We start from the raw sequence: 24,989 nt of genomic DNA on the forward strand, positions 1-24,989 counted from the left end.
TGGGGTTGAGAATGAGGGTTTGAGTTATCAAAGTTGGATTGAGGAATTGGAGTGTATTGTATGGGTGGGCGTATGTTGGTTTGTTGTTGATATTGTTGGTTGTAAAAGTAGTTTATTTGAGGGAATAGAGTGTGGGGATTATGGTGTTGGGTTGAGGTGGAATAGATGGTGTGTTGTTGGGTGGTCTGAGTGTGTTGGTAAGTTTATTGAGCTGATGATGATGGTTGGGCCCCAAATTGGGATATGTATGTGGGGGGAATGTCTTGATGTAAGGATGATGTTGTTTGTTGGGTTGAAGAAGCTACATGTTGACGGGGATCAGTCAAAAATTGTGTCGGAGCAACGCGAGTAAAAGGAATTGACAAAAACCAATTCATGTATTCTCTATCCGGCTTAGACTCACCAATTACCGAGTTACCTTGTAACACCAAATGCCTTCTCCTTTTCCATTCTTTTAGCTCTTCTTTGTTTAAATCTTGCCAATGTTTATCCCAAGCTTGGACCATAGTCATATTATGGTGTTCACTTAGACATCTTGGCTGAGACGGGATTTGTTGTTAGAATCCAAATTGGAGTTTGACCTGATCCGTCTGATGCATCTCAACGGTAAAGAAACATACTATATATTTCATTGCACTCCAAACTCGGCTGTCACTATAATCAGGCATTGGATATTGTATGTACGGCCTCCATATAAATTGTTAAAAGAAATATAACTATTAAAATGTATAAAAGAAATTTAGATAAGTTGAATATTATAATCAACCATTCTTACATCGTTTTCTTCCATGTGTTCAATTCCAACACGGTACCCCCGTAGATGATGACGAAGGCTATTTCCGTAATGCATACCTCGTTTGCACCATCTTGCATATGAAAAAAAAATACTTTAAAGCGACGTATAATTAATTTTGAGAAATATAAATTGCATTTCAATGAAAATCGGTACCTTAATGCATACGGATGTGATGAAACCTCGTTACTAACTGGGGAAAACAAGGGTATGCGTGTTACACTTAGTAATACAACACAGTCTCCTATGCTCTTGACTCCTTTATGGGCTGCCTTGGACATATGTCTATATAGTGTTGCCAGACAAGCAGAACCCCAACTGTATGTGTTATATTTTTCTAGGTCTCTTACTAAAGGTAACCAAGAAGAATGCAATAAATTGTGACTCTTATCTGACATTAAAAAAGTAGCAATTAATAATAAAATATAAACTTTTGAATGGAGAATAATTTTCGCCCCCGTCAAGTTATTTTTTAGCTGTGTTAATAGAGCTTCTAACCAAACAATTTTGACAGAAGCCCCATTTTTATCTGAAGCGGTTGGTTCGACCCACAAATTCTCCATGTAAACATCATTGGTTACATTTGTTGGGCCATTAACAACTTTACCATTAATTCGGAGATCGAGTAACATACTCACATCCTCCAGTGTGATAGTACATTCACCAGTTGGTAAATGAAACGTATGTGTCTCAGGTCTCCATCTCTCTAACAATGCAACAATTAGTTTAGAGTCTACTTTTAAACTTGCTATCTTGACTACATTTGCAAAACCAGCTAGTTCCAAATACAGTATTATAACCGCACTTGGTTGAATGTAAGTATGAGAATGGACCCGGAACCTAGTGTCTTACTGAAATTCAAATAAAAATGATGATGAATATTTGATGTGAGAAACTGAAGGTAGTTGATAAAAAAAGTATTAAAGTAAAGAATACACGGACTTACATATTTGCCAATGTTCGCTGTGTCCCACAGTGTGATTCGCCCATCCACAACAAAGACCATTTTGGATTTGTGAAATAGATGTGAAATAGAAGAGAGTGAATATTTGGTGTGAAATGGATTTATGAATATTTGTGAAATAGAAACTGAAGGAAGTTGATGAAAATGAGTTGTAGATGAAAGGTTAATTTATAGTGGTGGAAAAATATTAAATCAATTGGTGAAATAGTGTAGGTTGATTGGACTTGTGAGTGCATGCATGCAAAAATTCACTTACCGTTGACTTTGCAAGGATTCCCTGCAAGAAGGATTCCCTGGCTGATTGGACATGGGACTGCAAAGTTGTATGCGTTCAGACTCGCCCCTTGGATAACTGAGCTAAGTCCTGCATCGTGCTGTCTCGTCCAACGAAAGGACGAGCTTAGTCTTCCAAGGTTTTGAGTCGTCCAACGAATGGACGAGCTAGGTCTTCACGTTTTCTCTCTCGTCAAATTGAAGGACGGGCTACTTCTGACTGATTTTTAAAATATAAATTTTGTCTTTAGGGTTTGGTTTACTTGGAAATTGTTTTTTGACTATAAATTAGGTCTTTAATGGTATTCATTGTCATCAAACCAAATCTCCTAGATTCTTATCTTTATCCATTGTCATCAAACCAAATCTCCTACATTCATATCTCCTACATTCATGGCTCAAAGAAATTTAGTTGTGTCTATCCATTCCAACGAGTCAATTTTCACAGATGTTAATGAGAGATTCTCATTTAGCAATACAAATGTGCATTTATTCAAAATCCACATCAATTATGACTTCCATCATCTAAAAGATCGAATTGAAAAAAAGTTACAAATTTGTGTTGAAGACATTATTTATCGTCATCCATTAATTAATGGAGACGATGATACCGTCTTTTACGTAATGACACCTATTGAGAATGACGAAGATGTCAAATTGATGTTTCAATGTCATATAACATTTTCTTAGTTACCCACCATTGAGATATATGTTCGTCTACTTGAAAATCTTGAAACATATCCAACGCAATCTATACAGTCACACCAATACGGAATGAGCCAAACCATTGATGAAGAATCGACTCAAAATAATGAACCTTTCATACCAAATGAAGAGGTAGGCGACAATAGTGAGGATGATCAAGAAGAGATCCGATTTGAAGATCTATTTGGTGTTAGCGATGACGACGACAATGAAGATATCATCGATACACCGACCATTGCACTAAGAGCTCAACCGATTAGTTTGTACAAACCCACCTGTTCACATGCAAAATATGAGTTTGGATGATGCTGAACCAATCTCTGTTTTTGGAAGTTTCATACCAACTCACAATGCTGACGAAATAGAGGAGGGCATAGAGTTTGAAAATAAGGAAGCGTGTGTTCTTGCGTTGCAACAATGGCATATAAAACGTAGTCTAGATTATTCTATGACTAAATCTGACAACTCAATTTCAAATACATGGTTTCTTTGCGTAAGGGCAACTCAAAGTGGAGAGTTGGTAAGTCTGGTGGGCCTCATACATGCACAACCACTTATATGCCACAAGACCATACAAAACTCAGTTCAGAAATGATTAGTAAGAGCATAATGGAGCTTGTAAATCGCGACACTTCTCTTAAGGTGAAGGTGATCATCGCTCATGTTGCTGAAAAATACAAGTATATCATATCCTACAAAAAGGCATGGATTGCAAAGTGTAAGGCAATTGAGTCGCTGTATGGAAATTGGGAGACATCTCACAACGATCTCTCGTAGTAGATACTGGTAATGAAAACATATCTACCGGGTACTATTATAGAATTGCAATCCTTACCCGTGATTTCAAATGATGGTTCACACTTGGGTGACCAAAGGATCTTTCATCGTCTTTTTTGGGCGTTTCGACCATGTATACATGGTTTCACGTATTGTAAACCTAATGTGCAGGTTGATGGAACATGGTTGTATGGAAAGTACATAAGGACTCTGTTGATGGCTGTGGCACAGGATGGGAACGGGAACATTTTTCCGATAGCATTCGCGTTGGTTGAAAGTGAGACAAAGGATGCTTGGAGTTTCTTTCTTATGAATTTGAGATTACATGTTACTCCCCAAGCAAATTTGTGTCTAATATCAAACATGCATGAATCGATAAAGAGTGCATATAACAATCCGGAAAGTGGATGGCAGTATCCTCCATCATCACACGTCTATTGCATTAGACACGTTGCGTAAAATTTCGTGTGTGAGATTAAAGACAAGGAACTGCGTAAAATAGTTGTTAACATGGGTTATGTATTGACAGAGGCGAAATTTAACTACTATTGGGGGGAATTCAAAGAACAAACAGTTATGCTTTATCATGGATAGACAACATCCCTCGGGAGAAGTGGGCAAGGGCATTTGACGGAGAGCAACACTAGGGTCACATGGCAACTAATCTGGCAGAAGCAATGAACTCGGTACTCAAAGAAATCTGAAACCTTCCAATCATTGCATTGGTCAAATCTACGTACTATCGATTAGGATCACTATTTGATAAAAGAGGCCATCAATGGACAAAAATGTTAGCCTCTGGGCAGGTTTTCACTGATAACTACAACAAGGGGATGGCTGAGGAAGTCATGAAAGCTAACACGCATAACGTCATGCAATTTGATCGGGAGAGATTATATTTCATGGTCCAAGAGAAGATTAATCAGAATGATGGTCGACCAACCGATACATTCAACGTTAATCTGAAGAAACAACACTGCGATTGTGGGAAATTTCAGGCATTTCACTTACCTTGCTCCCATGTAATCGCAACATGTTCGAGTATACGTCAGGACTACTCCATTCACATTCCAGACGTGTTCAAAATTCTTAACGTCTTCAAGGTCTATAAGGAGAGTTTCCTAGGACTTCCCCATGAGGAGAATTGGCCATAATATGAAGAAATTACTCTTTGCCACGACGACTCTATGAGAAGGAGGAAGAAAGGGCGCCCAAACAGCACCCGGATTAGAACCGAGATGGACAACGTTGAGAAGGAAAAAAGAAGGTGTGGAATTTGCCGTGAAATAGGACACATGCATAGGAAATGCCCAAATGTTGTAGGACCCTCTAGATGATTATGTTGTTTTTTTAATTATTAACTACTATGCACATACTATATATAAAACCATTGTGTATTAATAATGTCTTCTGGAAACAAACATTATGAAATACATTTGATAATCAAAGGCTTATGGTTACAAAGTACAATCACATCAACTAAAATTCTTAGAGGTTATTAAAAAACTAATCAACAACAACAACCAACACAAGTGGACCTTCAACTCCTCTGTTAACTTCACCACTATGTGCCGAAAACATACACTGAATATGTTCATCATTTTCTATACGATCCAGGTAATACATGTACGTACCATCGGGACTTACATCAGTCAACGTTATGCATGGACAACGATACTCTACTTTCCTCACCTTCATACGACGCATGCCTAACTGTCGGAAGCTAGTGTGGATGGCTGAAATCAGTGTTCTGAAATTCCATCGCGGATCGAGGCAAACACTGATTTGTTCACCTTGTCCATAAAATACAAGACCCCAAACAGACATTCTTACCAAAATAAAGGATTTTGTGATTTGAGTTACATTTCTATAAGTCATGCTATTTATAGAAAATTAATACTTGAATACTCAGCCAATCATTGACTGAGACAGTACAAACACAAAGCAATTGCTCGATCATTGAAAGTCTTTGGTAGCAACATATTATTTCAAAACAATATTAATTCATTACCTTTATTAAATTTATTAAAAAACAAAAAAAAAATACTGCATTCACTCGACCATCCATTGGCCGAGTTCAAGCATGACAATAATTCACGTTGCTACTCGTCCAATCAATAAGCGAGTATATGCAGCCAACATTCAACCTTCACCAACTCGTCCTTTGAATGGGCGAATCCAAAAGAAAAACTTAGACATTCTGAGATTTTTTTTTCAAGAAAGGGGTATATTGGGATTTTAATTTCAATATAGGAGCACTGTGGACAAAAAATCTGTTTTTCTTGTGTTTATAATTTTAGGTTTTTAGCCCATTTTATATTCCTCCAAATAAAATTTGAACAAGGTAGTGAGGGAATATACAATATTTTCCATAAAAAGGTAGAAGAAGATTAAAATTCACTGGAAAAAAGGTAGAAGATCATTTCGTATAACCACTATAAGGATTTTTGAGTCAAATTCCTCAAAGTTTTTTTTTCTCAAACTCTTAATTTTTTTAAAAGGTATAAATGTCAATTCAAACTCTTTCAAGATTAAAATTATCTTTTGATGTTCTATCATTGTTTATGTTTAGATACATTTACCTAAAATGATCTTGATTTTAAAACATAGGGAGTAAGATGATATTGATTTCAAAAGAGAGAGTAATAGATGTGTATATTTCATTCAATGGTGACAAAAATGATTTTGAATAAATTGATTATTTTTAAACAATCAATTTATGTGAATAAATTTTAAGAGAATTAACTTGAATTGAAAAGAGAAAAAAACTTTTAAAAGATGGTTATCTAGAAGATGCTCATGTGAAAGTGAAAAAAGAAACATAAATAAATAATTTCAGTGGAATACGTTTTTTATTGAAAATTTAAATATGTTTGGAAAATTTAATTTTAGAATAACTAGATAAAGATATATTTTAATAACAATAAAATGGTTACACACTGCTATACAAAGACTGCGTTTACAGTTAGTGACAACTACACTAGTTTATATACACAAAAAATAATGTCAGGTAGACAACACACTAAAACATTGTATTACCTTTCAATATTATCCCTTAATTCAATATTTAACTAATCAAAATTAATAACACCAATTTCATCCCTCAAGTGGAGAAATTGATTAGTCTTGATCGCTTTTGTCAGAACATCTGTCAACTGCTTCTGGGTGCCACAGTGCATAACTTCTAGCACTCCATTATGAACCTAAATTCTCAGAAAATGATAGTTAGTCTCAATATACTTACTTCTTCCATGTAACATTGGGTTCTTGGCAAGATTGATTGCAGACTAGTTATCAATCATAGCTTCAGAGGCTTGTTTACTTTTATCTTTAGATCCTGTAGTAAATTCAGAAGTCAAACAACTTGACATGCAACCATAACATCTGTAATATATTCAGCTTCACAGGTTGACAAAGCAACAACTGGTTGCTTCTTGGAACACAAAGAAATAAGACCTCCCAGACACTTAACCAAATATTCAGAAGTACTTTTTCTGTCAACTCTGTCTTCACATCAATCAGAGTCTTAGTAGCACATTAGCTCTGAATTAGCCTTTTCACCACAAGGGAAAAAAACTCAATACTTTAAAGTCCCCTTAATATACCTCAGAATCCTGACAACAGCTTGGAAATGAGACCATTTCGGTTTACTTATAAACCTACTTACCATTCTATCTGCATAACAAACATCAGGTCTTGTATTACGCAAATACCTAAGAGAGCCAACAAAATGCTTGAAAGTTGTAACATCTACATCATCACCTTCAGAATCAGAATCCAATTTGTGATTTGTTTCTGAAGATGTGGTCGCAACCTTACGATTCAGCAGGTCAAATCTCTTCAGAAGTTCAAGTTCATACTTCAGCTTATGCAAAATGATACCCTTCTTAGAGTACATAAACTCCATCCCTAAGAAATATGCCATCTTTCCTAGATCAGTTATCTCAAACTCATTCATTAACACCTTCTTGAACTTAGCTATCTCATGTTCACAACTCTCTGTTAACAATATGTCATCAACATATAAACACACCAGGATTGTATTGCCTTCAGAAGTATGCTGAACATAAACGCCATACTCCATCTCACACTTTCTGAATCCCTGAAACTTGAAAAATGAATCAATTTTTCAGATTTCAAGCTCTAGGAGTTTGTTTCAGTCCATTCAAGGCTTTATGCAACTTGTACACCATCCATTTCTGATTCTTTTTCACAAATATAAGAGGTTATGACACGTATACGTCTTTTTGCAATATACCATTTAGAAATACAGATTTCACATCCAGATGAATCAGAGGCTAATTCATGTTAGCAGCTATCGCGATCACCAATCTGATTGTGTCATGTCTTTCTATAGGAGCAAACACCTAAAAGTAGTTTAACCCAGGTTTTTGTAGAAAACCTCTCGCCACTAACCTTACTTTGTGTTTTCCAATTAATCCATACGACTTTCATTTCACCTTGAAAACCCATATGACACTGATAGATTTCTTGTCCTTTGGAAGCTCAGTCAACTTCCAAGTCTTGTTTATTTCTATAGTCTCAAGTTCTTTTTTCATGTCCTTCAGCCATACTTTTTTCTTGAGTTCTTCTTTAATACTCACTAGTTCAGAGTCTACTAACATGGCACACTGAATGACTTCTTCTTCAGAGTCCACTTTCTTTTCTCGGATCCAAATTAGAGATAGTAATGCCTAACCACAAATACTTGTGTGACATTTCCAAATCTAAAAGAGTCTCCACTGAGCAGATGGATCTCAAGCCAACTTGTTAAGGACTACTCCACACAAGTCGAACATGACTATACCATCCTCCTATCTTAATTGCACTAAAGTTCGGGTTAAAACTTATCTCACCACTCAGAGATCACCAAGCACAACAAGCAAATTATATCACACATACATATATACAAACATCACATATATACAATTATATACACACAAAAAAGTAGGCTAAACCCAATGAAGACTACTCCCCAGCAGTAGCGGTAAATTCATGATCATCAAACTATGGATAAGCTAGAGATCAATAAAACCAGAGTCGCCACCGCGTTTTTATTATTTCCAAGGGAAAAGGGAAAAGTACGAACAAAACCCAAAAGTAAGAAGTTTTCAAATCAAAACTAATAAAATGTCAGAGATTACAGGTAAGGGGGTTGGTTACATAAAGGGAAGGTGTTAGCACCCAAAGTGTCCTAGGTACTCCTAAGGAGCCCTTTCTTGTGTGCATATGTATTTTGTACAAAGTGATGTTTACAAACAAATAGAATGGGAGGGATGAGAAAATAATTCATTAATTATATTTTTGTGTTTGACAAGACCTTTGAACTTGTGCCTACGTACCAACATAAAAATGAGGGATTAAAACCTCGTAGTTCGTGATTCAAATTTCAAAGTGGATGCATTGCTTTTAATAAAGTTTAAGTTTGAAAGGCACAAAAGCCTAAAAGAGGATTTGAATGAGTTAGTTCTTTTGGCTTTTTGAAAGTTTAGGTCAAGTATAATTAAGTTTATTTACAAGTTTGATTAAGAAAGAAGTTTGAAAATACAATGGCATAAGGCCAAAGTTTCTAGTTTGAAAAGTGGTCAAAGTTTATAACAAAATAAGTTCAATCAAAGAAGATTTTAAAAAGGAGGGAGAGATTTTGAAATTAAAGAAATGGGGAGAAGATGAAGAGACTAATCCTATGTACAAAATTAAAAGTTAAGGGTTGAAAAGATCTGGCCAATGGGTAACAATCCAATAGACAAGAATGTCAATAGAAACCCAAATTCCCTTGGACATTTAGAATCAAGCAACATACAAATGAACAAATATATCTTGAAGAGAAAGACATCAAATAAAGATATCAACATCCAAGCTTAGCCACTTCATGATCTTCTTCAAATTAAGCCCATGTAACAGATGAATTCCACAAGTCACAGGTTCAAAATAACAGCTTCACAATGATCATGTTGCAGATGAACTCAAAGGGATCTTGAATGATGTATCAGATGAAGTTTCAAATTGCAAGCACTTGGTTTCACAAGCTGGCATTGGCCAAGTCCTTTAGCATAGGGAGGTTCCATAGATTCTAAGTCCAATTTGTCCAAGATCAAGCCAACAGTCCACACGAAAGTTTTTTTTAGGGTTTTTGTAGTTATTATGTACATTAATGGTCAAAGACCACACAAACAAACAAAATATACACAAACAAAATATATCACACAATATGGTCCAAATGGACAAAGTGAAAATTGCATTAACATAAACAATTAGAATGGTATGAATAATGGAAAATGAATAGAACTTAAAAATTAAAATGCATTAAAATAAAGGACTTGAAATTAAATGTTAGTTGTTAGTGAGTTAGAAGTTAGTATTATTTTGCTTTTGCTTTTCATTTTTTAAGTCATTCTTTGAAGAACACTCAACCCACTTATCACAAGCATGGATCCTTGAACCAAGACATCTTCCAAAGGAAGGAAAAAAGGCAAAGTTTCCACACAATACCATGAAAGAGTGGAGACTTACAATCTCACTAACTAGAATGTTATGCCTTTTGTGTCAAAATTTAGCGCTATGTTAAGCAATCATAATTGGACTTATGTAGAAGTCACAACTATTTGAGGTCGGGCAATAGAATTTTGGTGTTAATGCATGTTAGAGACATAGAATGATGAACTATGCTCATGAAACATACCACACACAAAAAAGAATATTGAAAAGAGGTGGCCTAATCTCATCCATACTTATGTCAATTTTGCAATCAACTAGCCTTAGGATTTATAGACATCATATGCCAAATGAGATGAATGCATAAAGAAGGGGAAATAGATGAAGAGGGAGGGGAATGGATCAAAACTCAAATTGGTCAAAGGAGGACATTTACCAAATTAATATCATTCATTCATTTTGGGAGATGGAATGTACATTCCATCAATCCCCTAAATCCAATGATATTAACTCAACAAAGTCAAATCAACCTTGACCAAGGTCCAACAACAAGAGTCAAACTTATACAAGTCATCGCAAGAGGTCAACACAATTATTTGGCATTTATTCAAATTAAAAATACTAAAACAAGGCATTTAAATTAAATATGGTTTGTCAAATTCCTAAAACCTCATCAAAACACCAAAGAAATGGCCATGAGATTTATCATAGGTCAAACAAGGTCAAAGGACCTTAGAGAAAAAAATTCAGAATTTTTAAAGACTTAAAAGTGTTTTTAAATAATAAAAAACAATAAAAAAATTAATTAAATCATGAAAAATATTAATAATGATCCAAAAAATAATTTTAATTCAAAATATGAAAGAGGAAATTTTTTGAATTTTTTTGGTGAAACTCTCATATTTTTTGGATCAATATTAAAATTAATATTAATTAATGAAAATAAAACAAATTAAATGAAATTCAAATAATTAGAAAAAACGTGAGCCACTTGATCTCCCTCATTAATTGAGGTGACAGATCAAGTGGCTGAGTGCGCGCAATCCACCATGCACTTGAGTCAACTGTCCACACACGTGGTAATCAGCATATACACGCGTGGGAGACGTGCCAACGCACCGCCAGAGCCAGAGCTCCGGTCTTCTTCTCCGATGGACCTAACCGGACTGGTCCACCCTCAACCATCACCAAAATAAAAAAGGAGGACATGATCTGAAAGAAAAAATGGCGTAGAGCACGAATCAGACCTCAATTTTAACTAACTCCACATATATAGAAAGATATGAGGAGTTGAATTTTGAGGTGTGTCAACTGAGTTACTTCGATTTGACCTCTAAGCAACTCAATCTTCTTGCCTACATTGGTAGGACTTCAGACAACCAAAGATCAAAGAGAATTAAGTAGAATTGAGTGAGAATCGAAGAGATGAAGTTTTCTGAAAATTACCTTCAATGTTGTGCAGAACTTGAGGTTGCTTGCTTCAAACACGATCTGATAACACTTGAGAAGCTTGCAGGAAGTGATTAACAATGGTGCAAGGCGTTGGATCCTGGAGTTCTTGAATCTCCAACAGTTGAGATTCAAACTCAATTTTCAAATTGAAAATTATCAGGTTTTCCTTTAGAATGAGAGGGGTTGAATTGGGGGGCAAAGATGGGGCACAAGGTGTGTTTGAAATGAGCTCAGAGGCCTTGTATTTATAGCATTTGGGATTGATAATTACACACTTGAAAATTTGCTAAATTTGGCAATGTGATGCACAAGCTTGCATGGGCGTGTACAGGCCCATGAAGCAATCCATTTTGATCCAATTGCAACTATTCTGAAGTTCAAATGAGGCTTGATTGGCAAGGCAATATGTAATGGAGTTTTGGACATTTGATTTCCTCTAAAGGTGCAGCTCTGTTAAAGCCATGCGCAACCCTAACAAACTTCATCCAAAATGCATGAACTTGGGTTCTTTGGAAAACTTGGATCAAGGGAACAAGTTTGATGTTGAACACTTTTTCATTTGGAGCTTGGATCGTGGTGAATTTGAAGGTGGAAGTTTGGAAATTTCAACATGTTGAAAAATTTTCTAAGTGCCAAGCCATATATCTCAATATTCCACTTTGCTTAACTTTTTATGTGAGCTTCAAATGAGAAAAGTGTCTTTACCAAAATTGTAGCTCTTTCAAAGACCATAAAAATGGTCACCAATTTCATGTCATTTGAATTTAGAATGATAGAGTTATACATTTTTGAAGTTTGGAGAAATCACTTGTTCAATGGTATAGGTCAAAAATGACCTATAATGTATCCTCATATCACATGCTCATAAAAGTTGAATCAGCTCTCACTCCAAACATAAAAGTTTAATTAGACATCTTTAATTTGATTGTGAAACTTGGAAATATTTCATCATATAAAAATTGAGCAAGTTATGGCCTTGGGATGTTGACTTTAAAATTAGGGTTTAGACAAAATGACCTATAATGTTTCAACATAGAAAATGACTTTCCAAGCAAAACTAGCTCTAGGTCTAAACATGAAAGTTGTTTGGAATGTCATTTAGAGTAGCTTTACTCTTGGAATCATTTTCATATGGTGAAAAGTGCAGGAGATAGGGTCTAGGGAGACTCAGTTTTGATCAGATGAATTCATTTGGCCAACCACCATTAACCAACTTACTAACCTTCAATTCCTTTGACTTTCTTGGTTCATGGTATATCATATATGCATAAGATGATGAATTTTGAAATGTCACTTGAGAAATTTGATCAATTGGTGAGATAGCTTGTTGGAGAAGTTACTCAAGATACCTAGTCAAACTAGGGTTTCCAAGGCAAACCACCTTCAAACTCTTGAAGAATACTTGATCAATATAACATGTAGAGATCATTGGGACTCATATATGATGCTTATACCCACTCTTGGATCAATCCATGGCTGTGCTTTTTGTCATGAGGGTCTCAAAACCCTAGATATGAACTTGATAAATCAATAGGATCATGCCCTACCTACAAAAGAGTTAGGCAAATGAAAAAACATATTTTTGGTATTTTGATTAGTAAAATGATAATATACAAGTATGATACGATCACATGGTGCTTGGTGATCTCTCCCAAAACAAACCCAATGAAAGAGGGGTAAGGAGGATACCAAGGTATGATCCCAACGCTAATGCTTATGATGAAATTGCATGAGGGATCTTAGGGTCAAAATTGGGGTCTTACACACTTCAGTATCTTGCAACATGTCAAACTCCACAAACCTTCTTGGAATGTTTCTGATTCTTTATGGCCTCTAAAATTGTTCAGAATCTTCTTCGGACGCTGGAACAGTATCAGGTGCTGGAACCCCAGAAGTACCACCTTCAGAGGCATGGCCACCTTCATAATCTAGAATATTCCTATAGTCTGGATCTCCACCAGATTCTGAATCACCACCAAAATCTGGGTCAGAATCAGATTCACCATCAAAGTCAGACTCACCTATAGAATCATTTTCTGATTCTGACTCATCTTCAGAACCTTTAAATTCTGAAGTATATTCAGAGGTTAACTCTACACCAGAGTTGGATTAAGATTTACTTCAATCCCACGCTTCTGATTCCTTCATAATGACATCTTTTTTGAATTCAACCTTGTTAGTGACAAGACAATAGAGCTTATAAGCAAATGTATTGTGTTACCCTACAAGCAAGATAATTATGCTTATGTCATCCAACTTCCTTCTTTTATCATCTGGAACATGTTTGTAACAAACAGAACCAAACACATTCAGATGGCTCACACTTTGCTTATCTCCAGCCCACTTCTCTAAAGGAAACATTTTCCTTCAACTTCTTGGTTGAACACCTGTTGAGCACATATGTTGAAGTGGCAACAACTTCTCTCCACAAGGCGTGAGGTAGCTTCTTCTCCTTCAACATGCTCCTTGTCATATCAAACAAAATTCAGTTTCTTCTTTCAGCAAGAGCATTATGTTGAGGAGTGTATGAAGCAGTCACCTCATGCTCAATTTCATTCTCCACACAGAACATTCTGAACTATGTAAAGTTATACTCGCCTCCATCATCAGCTCTGAGATTTCTCAGCTTCTGACCACTCTGATTCTCAGCCTTAATTCTAAATTTCTTAAATTCAACAAACACCTTGTGTTTGAACTTTATAAAGGATAACCACATCATTTTTATGAACTCATCAACAAATGACACAAAATATTTATTCCCTCCAAGTGAAGGTACTGGAAATGGTCCACACACATCAGAATACACCACACCTAGAGCATGCTTTGCTCTTGGAGGCATTTCATATGTAAATGACATTCTTGGTTGCTTCCCTCTCATGCACACATTGCATGACTTTTTGGGTTCTTCATTACATGAATTCCTATACCAACTTCTTTGAATTCAGATGCTCTAAGCTTCTGAAATTCAGATGACCAAATCTTTTGTGCCACAACTCACTTTCATTCACAACACTTGTTGCATTAAGACATTCAGAGTCAAATATTTTAACATTCACTTTGAATGTTCTATTCCTTCCCTGTTCTGACTTCATAATCAACTTCTGATTACAGTCATACAACTTCAAAATATTGTCCTTCATGGTAACTGAAAAACCTTTCTCAATTAATTGACCTATACTAATCAAATTGCTTTTCATGCCAGGAACATACCACACATTCTGAATCAATGTTATTTTACCATTATTCAGAACTACTCTGACATTTCCCATACCTTCAGAATTGAGGTATTTATCATCAACACATATGATATTTGTCCTCCTACCAGAGTCAAAGTCAACCAACAATTTCTTATTTCCAGTAAGATGATTTGAGCAGCCAGTGTCCATATAACACCAGTCTGCCAAATCATCAGATTCAGAAGCCATCAATAGCACATATTCATCATCAAAATCTCATTTGGCTACATTTTCTTCTTCTAACTTTGTTTCCTTGTTTGACCAACAATTAACAACGAAGTGGCCAAACTTCTTACAACAATAGCACTGAACTTTCCTCTTGTCATACTTATCCTTTCCCTTCTAAGCACTATTCTTCCTTTCAAAAGTTAAGGTTTCTAACTTCTGAACACCATCAAATATCTTCCTGGATTCTGACCAAGACCGCTTATGATATTTCTTACCAGAAGCTGCTTTCAAAGCCTGTTGCTCTACCTCAATTTCAGAGTTTCTCTCAGTCAGACGTAACATTTGTGCCTTCAGATTGCTTTATAGCTCTTCTATTCTCATGGTACTAAGATCCTTAGAATGTTCAATTCCTACCACAATGTAATTAAACTGATGAGTAAGAGACCTAAGTACCTTCTCTATGATACTTTCTTCAGAGAGAGTTTCTCCACACGACTTCATCTCATTTGTGATCAGAATTACTCTAGAGATGTAGTCAGGTACCTTCTCATTGTTCTTCATGATGAGATTTTCACACTACTTACATAGAGACTGAAGCTTTACCTTCTTCACCGATGCATAACCATGTAGCATCATACCAGTGTGTCCCAGGCAGCCTTCGCCGTCATCGAATCACCGATTTTATCAAACACATTCACATCCACACACTGATGGATGTAGAAAATGCCTCGTGATCCTTCTTCTTCATATCATATTGAGTCTTCCTCTACACACCCGTTGCATCTTCTAGAAGTGAAACCGGAACATAACCTTCATTGACGAGATCAAGAACATCTTGAGCGCCAAACAACATACACATCTAAATCATCCACTGATTCCAGTTTTTGCCATCGAACACTAGAAGCTTAGTGCTCAGATTACCGTTTCTGTTCATCTTCAACCTTGAGCAAATCACTCAGATCTCACAAAACACTAGTGTTTCCCAATCCCGCAAAATCAAAAAATATGATTTTGTTATATACCCTGATTCAGAAATTTAACATGAATTCAAGAAACAAAATCAATCATACAACGCATCACCCTTCACTTGTGTTTCCCTATGTTTCCTTATGGATATGAGCCGAAGCTCTAGATACCAATTGTTGGTGCACAAGATGATGAAGATGAAGGAAGAAAGAGAAGGGAGAGAGATAGAGATAAAGAATAACAAACTCTAACAAACTTCCATTAATATGCTAAAACGATTACATCAAAATTGTTACACACACACACACACACACACACACTAATGTACATGGGCCGCGCTTACAGCTATTGACAACTACACTAGTTTATATACACAAAAAATAATGCCACGTAGGAAACATACTAAAATACTGAATTACCCTTCAACACCTTTCTCTCTTTACCTTCTAACATTTGTAAATGACTTGAACGTGTTTTTCTCACCTCTAGTTTGTACAAAAGTTTTGCGCTTTTATTTAAAAACTTAACTTTGTAAGAGTAAATGATCTTTGATTAAAACATGGCTAAGATTGTAAATGAGAACAATAATGAAAACATAACTTCTTATTTAATCAAATCTCCTATGTTTTATAGAGAAAGATTTAAGTATTGGAAGAATAAGGTCTATAGTTTCTTTATCTACCATGATCTAGATATATGGAAGCTTGTATGTGATGACTATAATCATCCTAAAGATGTTGAAGGAAGAACATTGATCTTTTTTCTATGAATGTTGCTCAAAAGAAAAACTTCAAGATGCATCTCAAATCGATTAGCCTTCTTTGTAATTCCATTTCCTTCAAAGAGTATGACAAAGTTCTGAATAATGAATTAGTAAAAAGCATCACTATGTTTGAACTATTACAAAAACATACAAGTGAAATAATACAAAGAAAATGCTTTGATAAAGAAGTATGAGTTGTTAAAAATAAAACAAAATTAAAATGAAGAGATAATTCTCTATAAATTTTAAACGTTAGTCTCTAGACACAAAGTATTGAACAAAGTTATACTAGTTCTTTTCATGTTAATTTTTTTTAAGGAGTGTCATAAAGAAATGAAGACCAAATGTAACAAACAGTTATTGAAGAAGTTAAGGATCAAAACAACTTATCTCTTAAAGACCTTATTAACTCCCTCTAATCATCATATATATTTTAATGAATTTGAACCCCAGAGGAAGCCAGAGTCTATTATCTTAAAGTCTACAGGCAAGAAGATCAAGGCTATGCAAGTTGAAGAATTGAAGATGAAGATCTTACAAAAACATCAGAAGATGATGAGTTTTTTTCTCATTTCTAAGAAAGGGCAACATCTTTTAAATAGAAAGAATAAGAACTTTCCCAACAAGGAATTCAAAGATTCCAAGGATTCAAGAGACAAGAAGGAATCTAACAAGAATGTTATTTGCTTTGAATGGAGAGAACTTGGACACTTCATAAACGAATGTCTCAAGTTGGAGAAGAAAATATCTAGGAGAAATTTATCTAAAGGAAAGAAGAAAATACTCATGTGCACCTAAGATTAATCTAATGAATCCTCTAATGAAGAAGACAGACATGCAATTGTTACCTTTGTGGCATCAACATCCTCTTACGTGGAACTTGAAGACACAATAGACAATGATGAATAAGAGGAGGTATTATCTAACTTATCTCATAATGAACTTATTGTTACCTTAAGTGAGCTACTTAGAAAAATTCAAAGAATGATTTCAAAATGCTCACTCTAACACATGCTCAACACACCATCAGATATCACCTGATCAGAAACTTACACTGGAAGAATTTAAATTGGAGTACAATTCCTTTTAAGGAAACAATGGATTATGCTCCAAGGATGTTATGGAAAGGACAAGAAATTTACTACCTTTAACTCCCACAGCTGGCACGAAATCTCCATTGACTTCTCCCCAACGGAATCATTTCAAGTACTATATAAAGGCCTCCTTACAACTTGTTGAAGAAACTTTTGACACAACAACATTCTCATACTCCAAATAGTTTCACTATCATTGTTGTAAGAAACAATTTCCATACAAGAGTTGTTGCTTAATATTGTGTGGTTGTGATTCATCGTTCTTAAAGTGTGTTTATACTGCTTATCTAGAAGCATCTAGTCAAACACTTATATTTCTGAAATTGTTTCTAATTCCTCAAGTGACTTGTTTAAGTCTGTAGACTTGAGAGGGCTAAGAGGTTGTTAAGCTCTTAGACGTATTTTGTAATCTGTTGAGATTAGTGGATTAAGTCCTTATTGAAGGAGAAATCACCTTGGTCGGATAGGTTGAAGTAGCTTTGAATTTTAAGCGAACGAGGATAAATTCTTTGTGTTGTTAGTATTTATTTTGTGTGTGTGGTGTTGCAAAAGTTTTTAATTGATGTAAAAACAATTCAAATCCCCATTTCTTGTTTTTCTCTACCTCCACCTTCTTCTTGTCAAACTTCACCTTTCCCTTTTGATGTTTCTTCTCATCAAAGTTGGAGACTTTTGACTTCTGATAACCACCACCATGTCTCTTCTTGATCTCTGACCAACACTAATTCTGATTCTACTTACCAGAAGATGCTTTTAGAGCTTGATCTACCTCTCTTTTAGAGTTTCTCTCTATCAGATGAACTCTTGTGCCTCTAGACTGCTTTGCAACTCTTCAATTCGCATGGTGCTTAGGTCATTAGAATGTTCAATTGCTACAACAATATAATCAAACCGAGGAGAGAGTGATCTCAGTATTTTCTAAATGATTTCTTGTTCAGAGAGAATCTTTCCACAAGATTGCATCTCATTTATGAGCAGAATCACTCTAGAGATGTAATCATGTACCTTTTCATTGTTCTTCATGTTGAGATTCTCATACTACTTACGCAGAGACTGAAGCTTCACCTTCTTCACTAATGCATCACCTCCGTAGCAACATACCAATATGTCCCACACGACCTTCGTTGTTGTTGAATCATCGATCTTCTCAAATACATTCGCATCCAAACACTGATGGTTGTAGAACAGAACTTTCTGATCAATATTCCTCGTCTCTTTATGCGTGTTTCTTTGTGCTTCAATTGCATCTGCTACATAACCGTCATTGACGAGATCAAAAACATCTTGAGCGTCAAATAACACACGCATGTGAATCATCCATTGATTTCAGTCCTTTCCATCAAAAACTAGAAGCTTCATATTTAAGCTACTATTTGCACCATTCATCTTGGCTCTTGTCCAAGAATTCACTCAGATCTAACCAAACACCTGTGTTTCTCAATCCCCCAGAATCAAGAAATGTGATTATGTTACGATTTCAAACTTCAATTCACTATGAAATTCAAATCCGAAATCAATCACACACGCCTCACATTCACTCGTGTTTCATTTGATGTTTCTGGCAAATCTGAATCAGAACTCTAGATATAAATTATTAGCACCACAAAAAGAAAAAAGATGAAGATGATGAATATGGAAGAGAGAGAAAAGTTATAGCTAACTTCTAACTGAAAAATAATTATACTAATATATTATATAATTTTGTTACAGCCTTTTAATTTTATACACCAGTCCTAACTAAAATGAAATTCAATTAACTTTAAATATATCCAAATCTAAATTTAGATTACACTCTAATATTCCCCTCCTATATTTAACCCCATCCACATCCTTCCAAGTAGCTAGACATAAACTTCTTTTTTTTTTAAGAATTCATTTGTTTCAACACAAAAAAAAAATACTACTATGTTATTGATTTTTTAAAACAAGTGGCGTGTTGAAATTAACTTTTCCGTGGGTTGAGTGCACAACGCTCCAGTGGAGTGAAATTGCATACACAGAGAGGTCGGAGAATAAACGGCATTGTTCTCCATTTATAGGTTAAAACAACAAGAAAGAGTTGTGAAAGGACAGAGTAATGTGCTTTCTGAGAACGTGCTGTGAGTGTGTGGACCAATAACATGAACTTGATGACGATCATCACTAACTATGTACCACACCACCCATTTTAGATCACAGCGATTTTCTTGAAATTTCAAGGGTTTCATTGTTTTCAAAACTTATCTTCATGCTATTTTGTCCTCCTCAATTTTGTTTTATTCATTATTCATAAAATCAGTTGAAACCAACCATTTTTTTTCTCTAAATTAACAACATACCATATCATGTTATGTCGTTGTCAACTACTCCAAAAGCGACAACAAGGTTCGGATTTATCGGAAAAAATACTATTCATACTATTACATTTAAAGGCTTTTTAAAATAAATTAATTTTTATTTTAAAATATATATTCTCTTTGATTAATATTGTAAATTAAAATAACTATTTATGATGATTAAGAATGTAATTAAATACAATTAGTATTCTGGCCCCGCGAGAAATCTCAATAATTACTATCCAAATAGTTGAACGACCTCATCACATCTTATCCAAACACATGCATATTATCATAGTTAAAATGTAAATAAACTTGATCCATGATCAGTCAAATGAATCTCGACATTTTATATTGATCATTATAAGATATTTTAAATATTTCACACAAAATTAATTTTGTATGAAAAAATATAAATTATATATGACTTTACACTATTATCCTTTATTTATCACATATGAAAAGAAATTTAAAAAAAATGAAAGAAATGATAGAGGATATATTAAAAAAATATGATTAATGTTACATTAAAATTGTAAGGTGGGTTATAATTTGAAACAATTTTATTTTCAAAATGAATTATAATTTGGGATAGACCGAGTATATAAGAGAAAAATATGTCATTTCTCAAATAATTTTTGAATTCAAATTATATTCACCCGGCACACTCTCATAATAATTTGAGCATTGTAATATTAACTTTTTGCAAGTTAGTATGTTTTCCACGGTAAAAAAAAAAAGTTAAAATTTTCTTTGCAATCGACTACATTGATTTTGATTTTCATGCCAAACAATTAATTTTTATATTTTATGTAATGACATTTATTAAATTTTTATTTATATATTTTATTTAATTATAATTTTGCTCTCTTATTTATCTCATTCATAATATAATCATTTTATTTTAAATTTTTTAGCAAATAATATATTCTTTTCAACCTTATTTATAAACAAATATATTTTAAAGTATTTGACGAATATAAGCCCATATCAATAAATTTAATATTTTTTTACAAAATTACGTTTATATTAATTATTTAATATTATTAAAAACTGATAATTTAATTAAAAGTGAATTATTCTTTTATATAATATAAAAAAAAGTTTTTTCTTATAATTCATGCCGGAATACAATCATGTTTTAGAGTTACACATCTTTAAAATCTATAATTAACCTTATACTATTTTTGTCAATTTATGGTCAAACTATCCTACGTGACCACATCATGTTTCCCAAACATAAGGAGTATATATAGATCTACATATGATAATTGGCAAGGGTAATTAAGTCATTTAATTTCATTTTGTAATTTTCCTATCCAAAACTGAACAATGCTGCTCAGAAATGGGCTGGTCGGTCCTACACATTATAGAAGAAAAAAACTAGCCGTTGGAACTTTGGAGTTCGGACATGCAATAAAAGAAACTTAATGCCTTTCTTTTATTATCTCCTCACTTCTTAACCTCTTCAACACTCAACACAACCAAATCAAGAAAACCAATAATAATAACCCTAATAACAATCATAAATGTAACAACCAAAAGCCAATAAAATATTAATGGAGCTCTTTAAATAATCTGATTTCTAACTCTCTAAAAACATTGTTAAAGTTTTTAGAGAGTTTTTCCTCTGTACATTATGATTCTGCTTGATAGATTAGTCTCAACCGTTATGCAGTTACTTCGGAGTCACTTATGATATTAAATTATTTCAACTCTCTTCTAATCATAATTACAGAAGATCGAAGTGTGATTATACATAAATTCAACGTCAATCACCACTCATACAAATAACCATGAATGAATAGTCTATTTTTACCGAACAAGAAATACTAGTACAATAATTTTAACAAAACTAGCCGTTTGTGATTTTAAGAAGAGTTTCTTTTCACCTGACAATTGTCTTCACAGTTTCTGCTCCCTCTCTCTCTCTCTCTTCCCAACACAAGATTCCTCAATACCCCGCGCCCCACTCACTCTTTCTTATGACCATCAATCACGTGCTTCTTCTTCTCTCTCTCTCTCTTCCCCATTACAAAACCATCTTCCATAACTCTTCTTCTACTGTTTCATTTCTATGATCTTTCTTTTTTCACTCTCTTCTCTCACATTTCAAATACAGTAGTGTCTTTAAGGACACTAACAACAACACACACCATGTAATCTTTTACTCCTATCTTACCCTATTCATTGTTCTTGTTAACTTGTTCTTAATGAAGATAAAAATTCTAACTTTATGTTTTTCTTACAATAACCCTTTTCAGATTTTGCAACTTGGGATTGGGATGACTAATGCAGCAGAAAGACACTATTTTTACAGGCTATTTTTCATTTTCATCATCTGGGTCCATTTTATAACGAATCCAGTTTCATGTGAAGAGCGTTGGGATGGAGTTGTTGTAACACAGTCAAATTTCCTCGCACTTCAAGCCTTCAAACAGGAGCTAATTGATCCAAAAGGGTTCTTGAAAACATGGAACGACAGTGGCTTTGGAGCATGTTCAGGAGCTTGGCTTGGAATCAAGTGTGCTCAAGGACAAGTCATTGTGATCCAGCTTCCATGGAAAGGGTTAAAGGGACAAATCACTGATAGGATAGGTCAACTTCAAGGTCTCAGAAAGCTTAGTCTTCATAACAACCACATTACTGGTTCAATCCCTTCATCTTTAGGACTTCTCGTTAATCTAAGAGGACTTCAGCTCTTTAACAACAGGTTAACAGGTTCAATCCCTTCTTCATTAGGTTCTTGTCCTTTGCTTCAATCTTTAGACTTCAGTAACAATTTGCTCACAGGAACAATCCCTGAGAGTTTTGGAAATTCCACTAAGCTTTATTGGCTTAACTTGAGCTTCAATTCTTTGTCTGGTTCAATACCAACTAGCTTAACTAGTTTGAATTCTCTCACTTTTATGTCCCTTCAACACAATAATCTCTCAGGTTCTATTCCTAGTTTGAAAAATGGATTAATTAGCCTTCAAAATCTTGTCTTGGATCATAATTTCTTGACGGGAACCATTCCTGGTTCTTTAGGTGATTTAAGGGAGCTTAGAGAGATTTCTCTTAGTAATAACCATTTTAGTGGACACATTCCTCAAAGTATTGGAAAGATTTCAAATCTTAAACAGCTTGATTTGTCACTGAATAATCTCAGTGGAGAAATTCCTGTCTCATTTGACAATCTACTTATTCTTAGTTTCTTCAATGTTTCTCATAATAATCTCTCCGGTCCTGTTCCAACTTTACTAGCACAGAAATTTAACTCAAGCTCATTTGTGGGAAATGTTCAACTGTGTGGTTATAGTCCTTCAACTCAATGTTCCTCTCCGGCCCCTTCGGAAGGAGAAGGCGCACCTTCTGAAGTATCGAAACATCGGCATCATAAGAAACTTGGTACTAAAGATATAATCCTAATTGTAGCAGGAGTGTTACTTGTAGTCCTGATAACAGTGTGCTGTATCCTGCTCTTCTGCCTGTTCCGGAAGAGAAAAACATCGAATGACGAAGAGGGGCACGTTACTGCGAGATCAGGAGCGGCTTCTGCCAGGGCAGGAAAAGGAGTCCCTCCTATCGGCGGAGAAGTTGAAGCGGGCGGTGATGCGGGAGGCAAACTAGTACATTTTGATGGACCGCTCGCTTTCACGGCCGACGATCTCTTGTGTGCAACTGCTGAGATAATGGGAAAGAGCACCTATGGAACAGTGTATAAGGCAACATTAGAAGATGGTAGTCAAGCTGCAGTGAAAAGATTGAGGGAAAAAATCACTAAGAATCAGAGAGAATTTGAATCTGAAGTTAGTGTTCTAGGAAGAATTCGACACGAAAATCTTTTGGCAATGAGAGCCTATTACTTAGGACCAAAAGGAGAAAAGCTTCTGGTTTTTGATTACATGCCTAAAGGAAGTCTTGCATCATTCCTACATGGTATGTCTAATGTAAAAGTTTGCCATAACATAATCATGATTGCAAAGATTGTTTGTTTATTGATGAATCAACTTGATTGTTTTCTACTCTCTTGCAGCTCATGGACCTGAAACAAGAATTGATTGGGCAACAAGGATGAACATAGCACAAGGCATGGCTCGCGGCATGTTATACCTACATTCACACGAAAACATCATACATGGGAACCTAACTTCAAGCAATGTGTTACTTGATGAGAACACAAATGCCAAAATAGCAGACTTTGGTCTATCAAGGTTGATGACAACAGCTGCTAACTCTAACGTGATTGCTACGGCCGGTGCGTTAGGATACCGAGCTCCCGAGCTATCGAAGCTAAAGAAAGCGAACACGAAAACCGATGTATACAGTCTTGGTGTAATCTTGTTAGAACTACTAACAAGAAAGCCACCTGGTGAGGCAATGAATGGTGTTGATTTACCTCAATGGGTTGCATCTATTGTTAAAGAGGAGTGGACAAACGAGGTTTTCGATGTTGATTTGATGAGAGATTCATCAACAAATGGCGATGAGTTGTTGAACACTTTGAAACTTGCTTTGCATTGTGTTGATCCTTCTCCATCAGCACGACCGGAAGTTCAGATGATACTTCAACAGCTTGAAGAGATTAGACCACAGATGATATCATCAGGCATTTCTAGTGATGAAGGAGCCATTCCTACAAGTGAATAAATTGCATCATGTGTGTCACAACTTTTGCATTGTTTAGGATAGTGTTTTTGTTATTCTTTCATTCTTATTTATTGATTACATTTTTTTGCATGTTTGAGTGTGTATGTATGTACATACTAATGTATTTTAATTCAGTGAGTGTTTCCTCTTTAACACTTCATCGTTTCATAATGGAAATTAGCTTGTTCAACTTTCTCTTCTCCTCTCAAAAATTTTAAAATGTTTTAGATTTCCTCACATACAAAAACCATGCAATAATTTCTTCACATTCTAATGATGCCAAGGAGTGAAATCAGATCCCCTGATATCATTGTTTTTCTGCAATCACGTAATGTTGGATCGAGATTAAACGGTTTAAATTTTAAATAATTGATTTTAAATTTAAATAAATAAATAAATAATTAGACTGAATGTGC

General features: G+C 34.9%; 1 protein-coding gene across 1 annotated transcript; it reads left to right on the top strand.

The window, feature by feature from the left end:
- The first annotated feature begins 21,676 nt into the window (after positions 1-21,676).
- On the top strand, positions 21,677-24,763 carry LOC127118109 (probable leucine-rich repeat receptor-like protein kinase IMK3). The gene is made up of 3 exons (XM_051048254.1): positions 21,677-22,100; positions 22,206-23,862; positions 23,960-24,763. The coding sequence occupies exons 2-3, from the start codon at positions 22,227-22,229 to the stop codon at positions 24,571-24,573; spliced, it is 2,250 nt and encodes a 749-aa protein (XP_050904211.1). The 5' UTR covers positions 21,677-22,100; positions 22,206-22,226; the 3' UTR covers positions 24,574-24,763.
- The last annotated feature ends 226 nt before the right edge of the window (positions 24,764-24,989 follow it).

The sequence above is a fragment of the Lathyrus oleraceus genome, chromosome 2 (assembly GCF_024323335.1).
Source record: "Lathyrus oleraceus cultivar Zhongwan6 chromosome 2, CAAS_Psat_ZW6_1.0, whole genome shotgun sequence".
Lineage (NCBI taxonomy): Eukaryota > Viridiplantae > Streptophyta > Magnoliopsida > Fabales > Fabaceae > Lathyrus > Lathyrus oleraceus.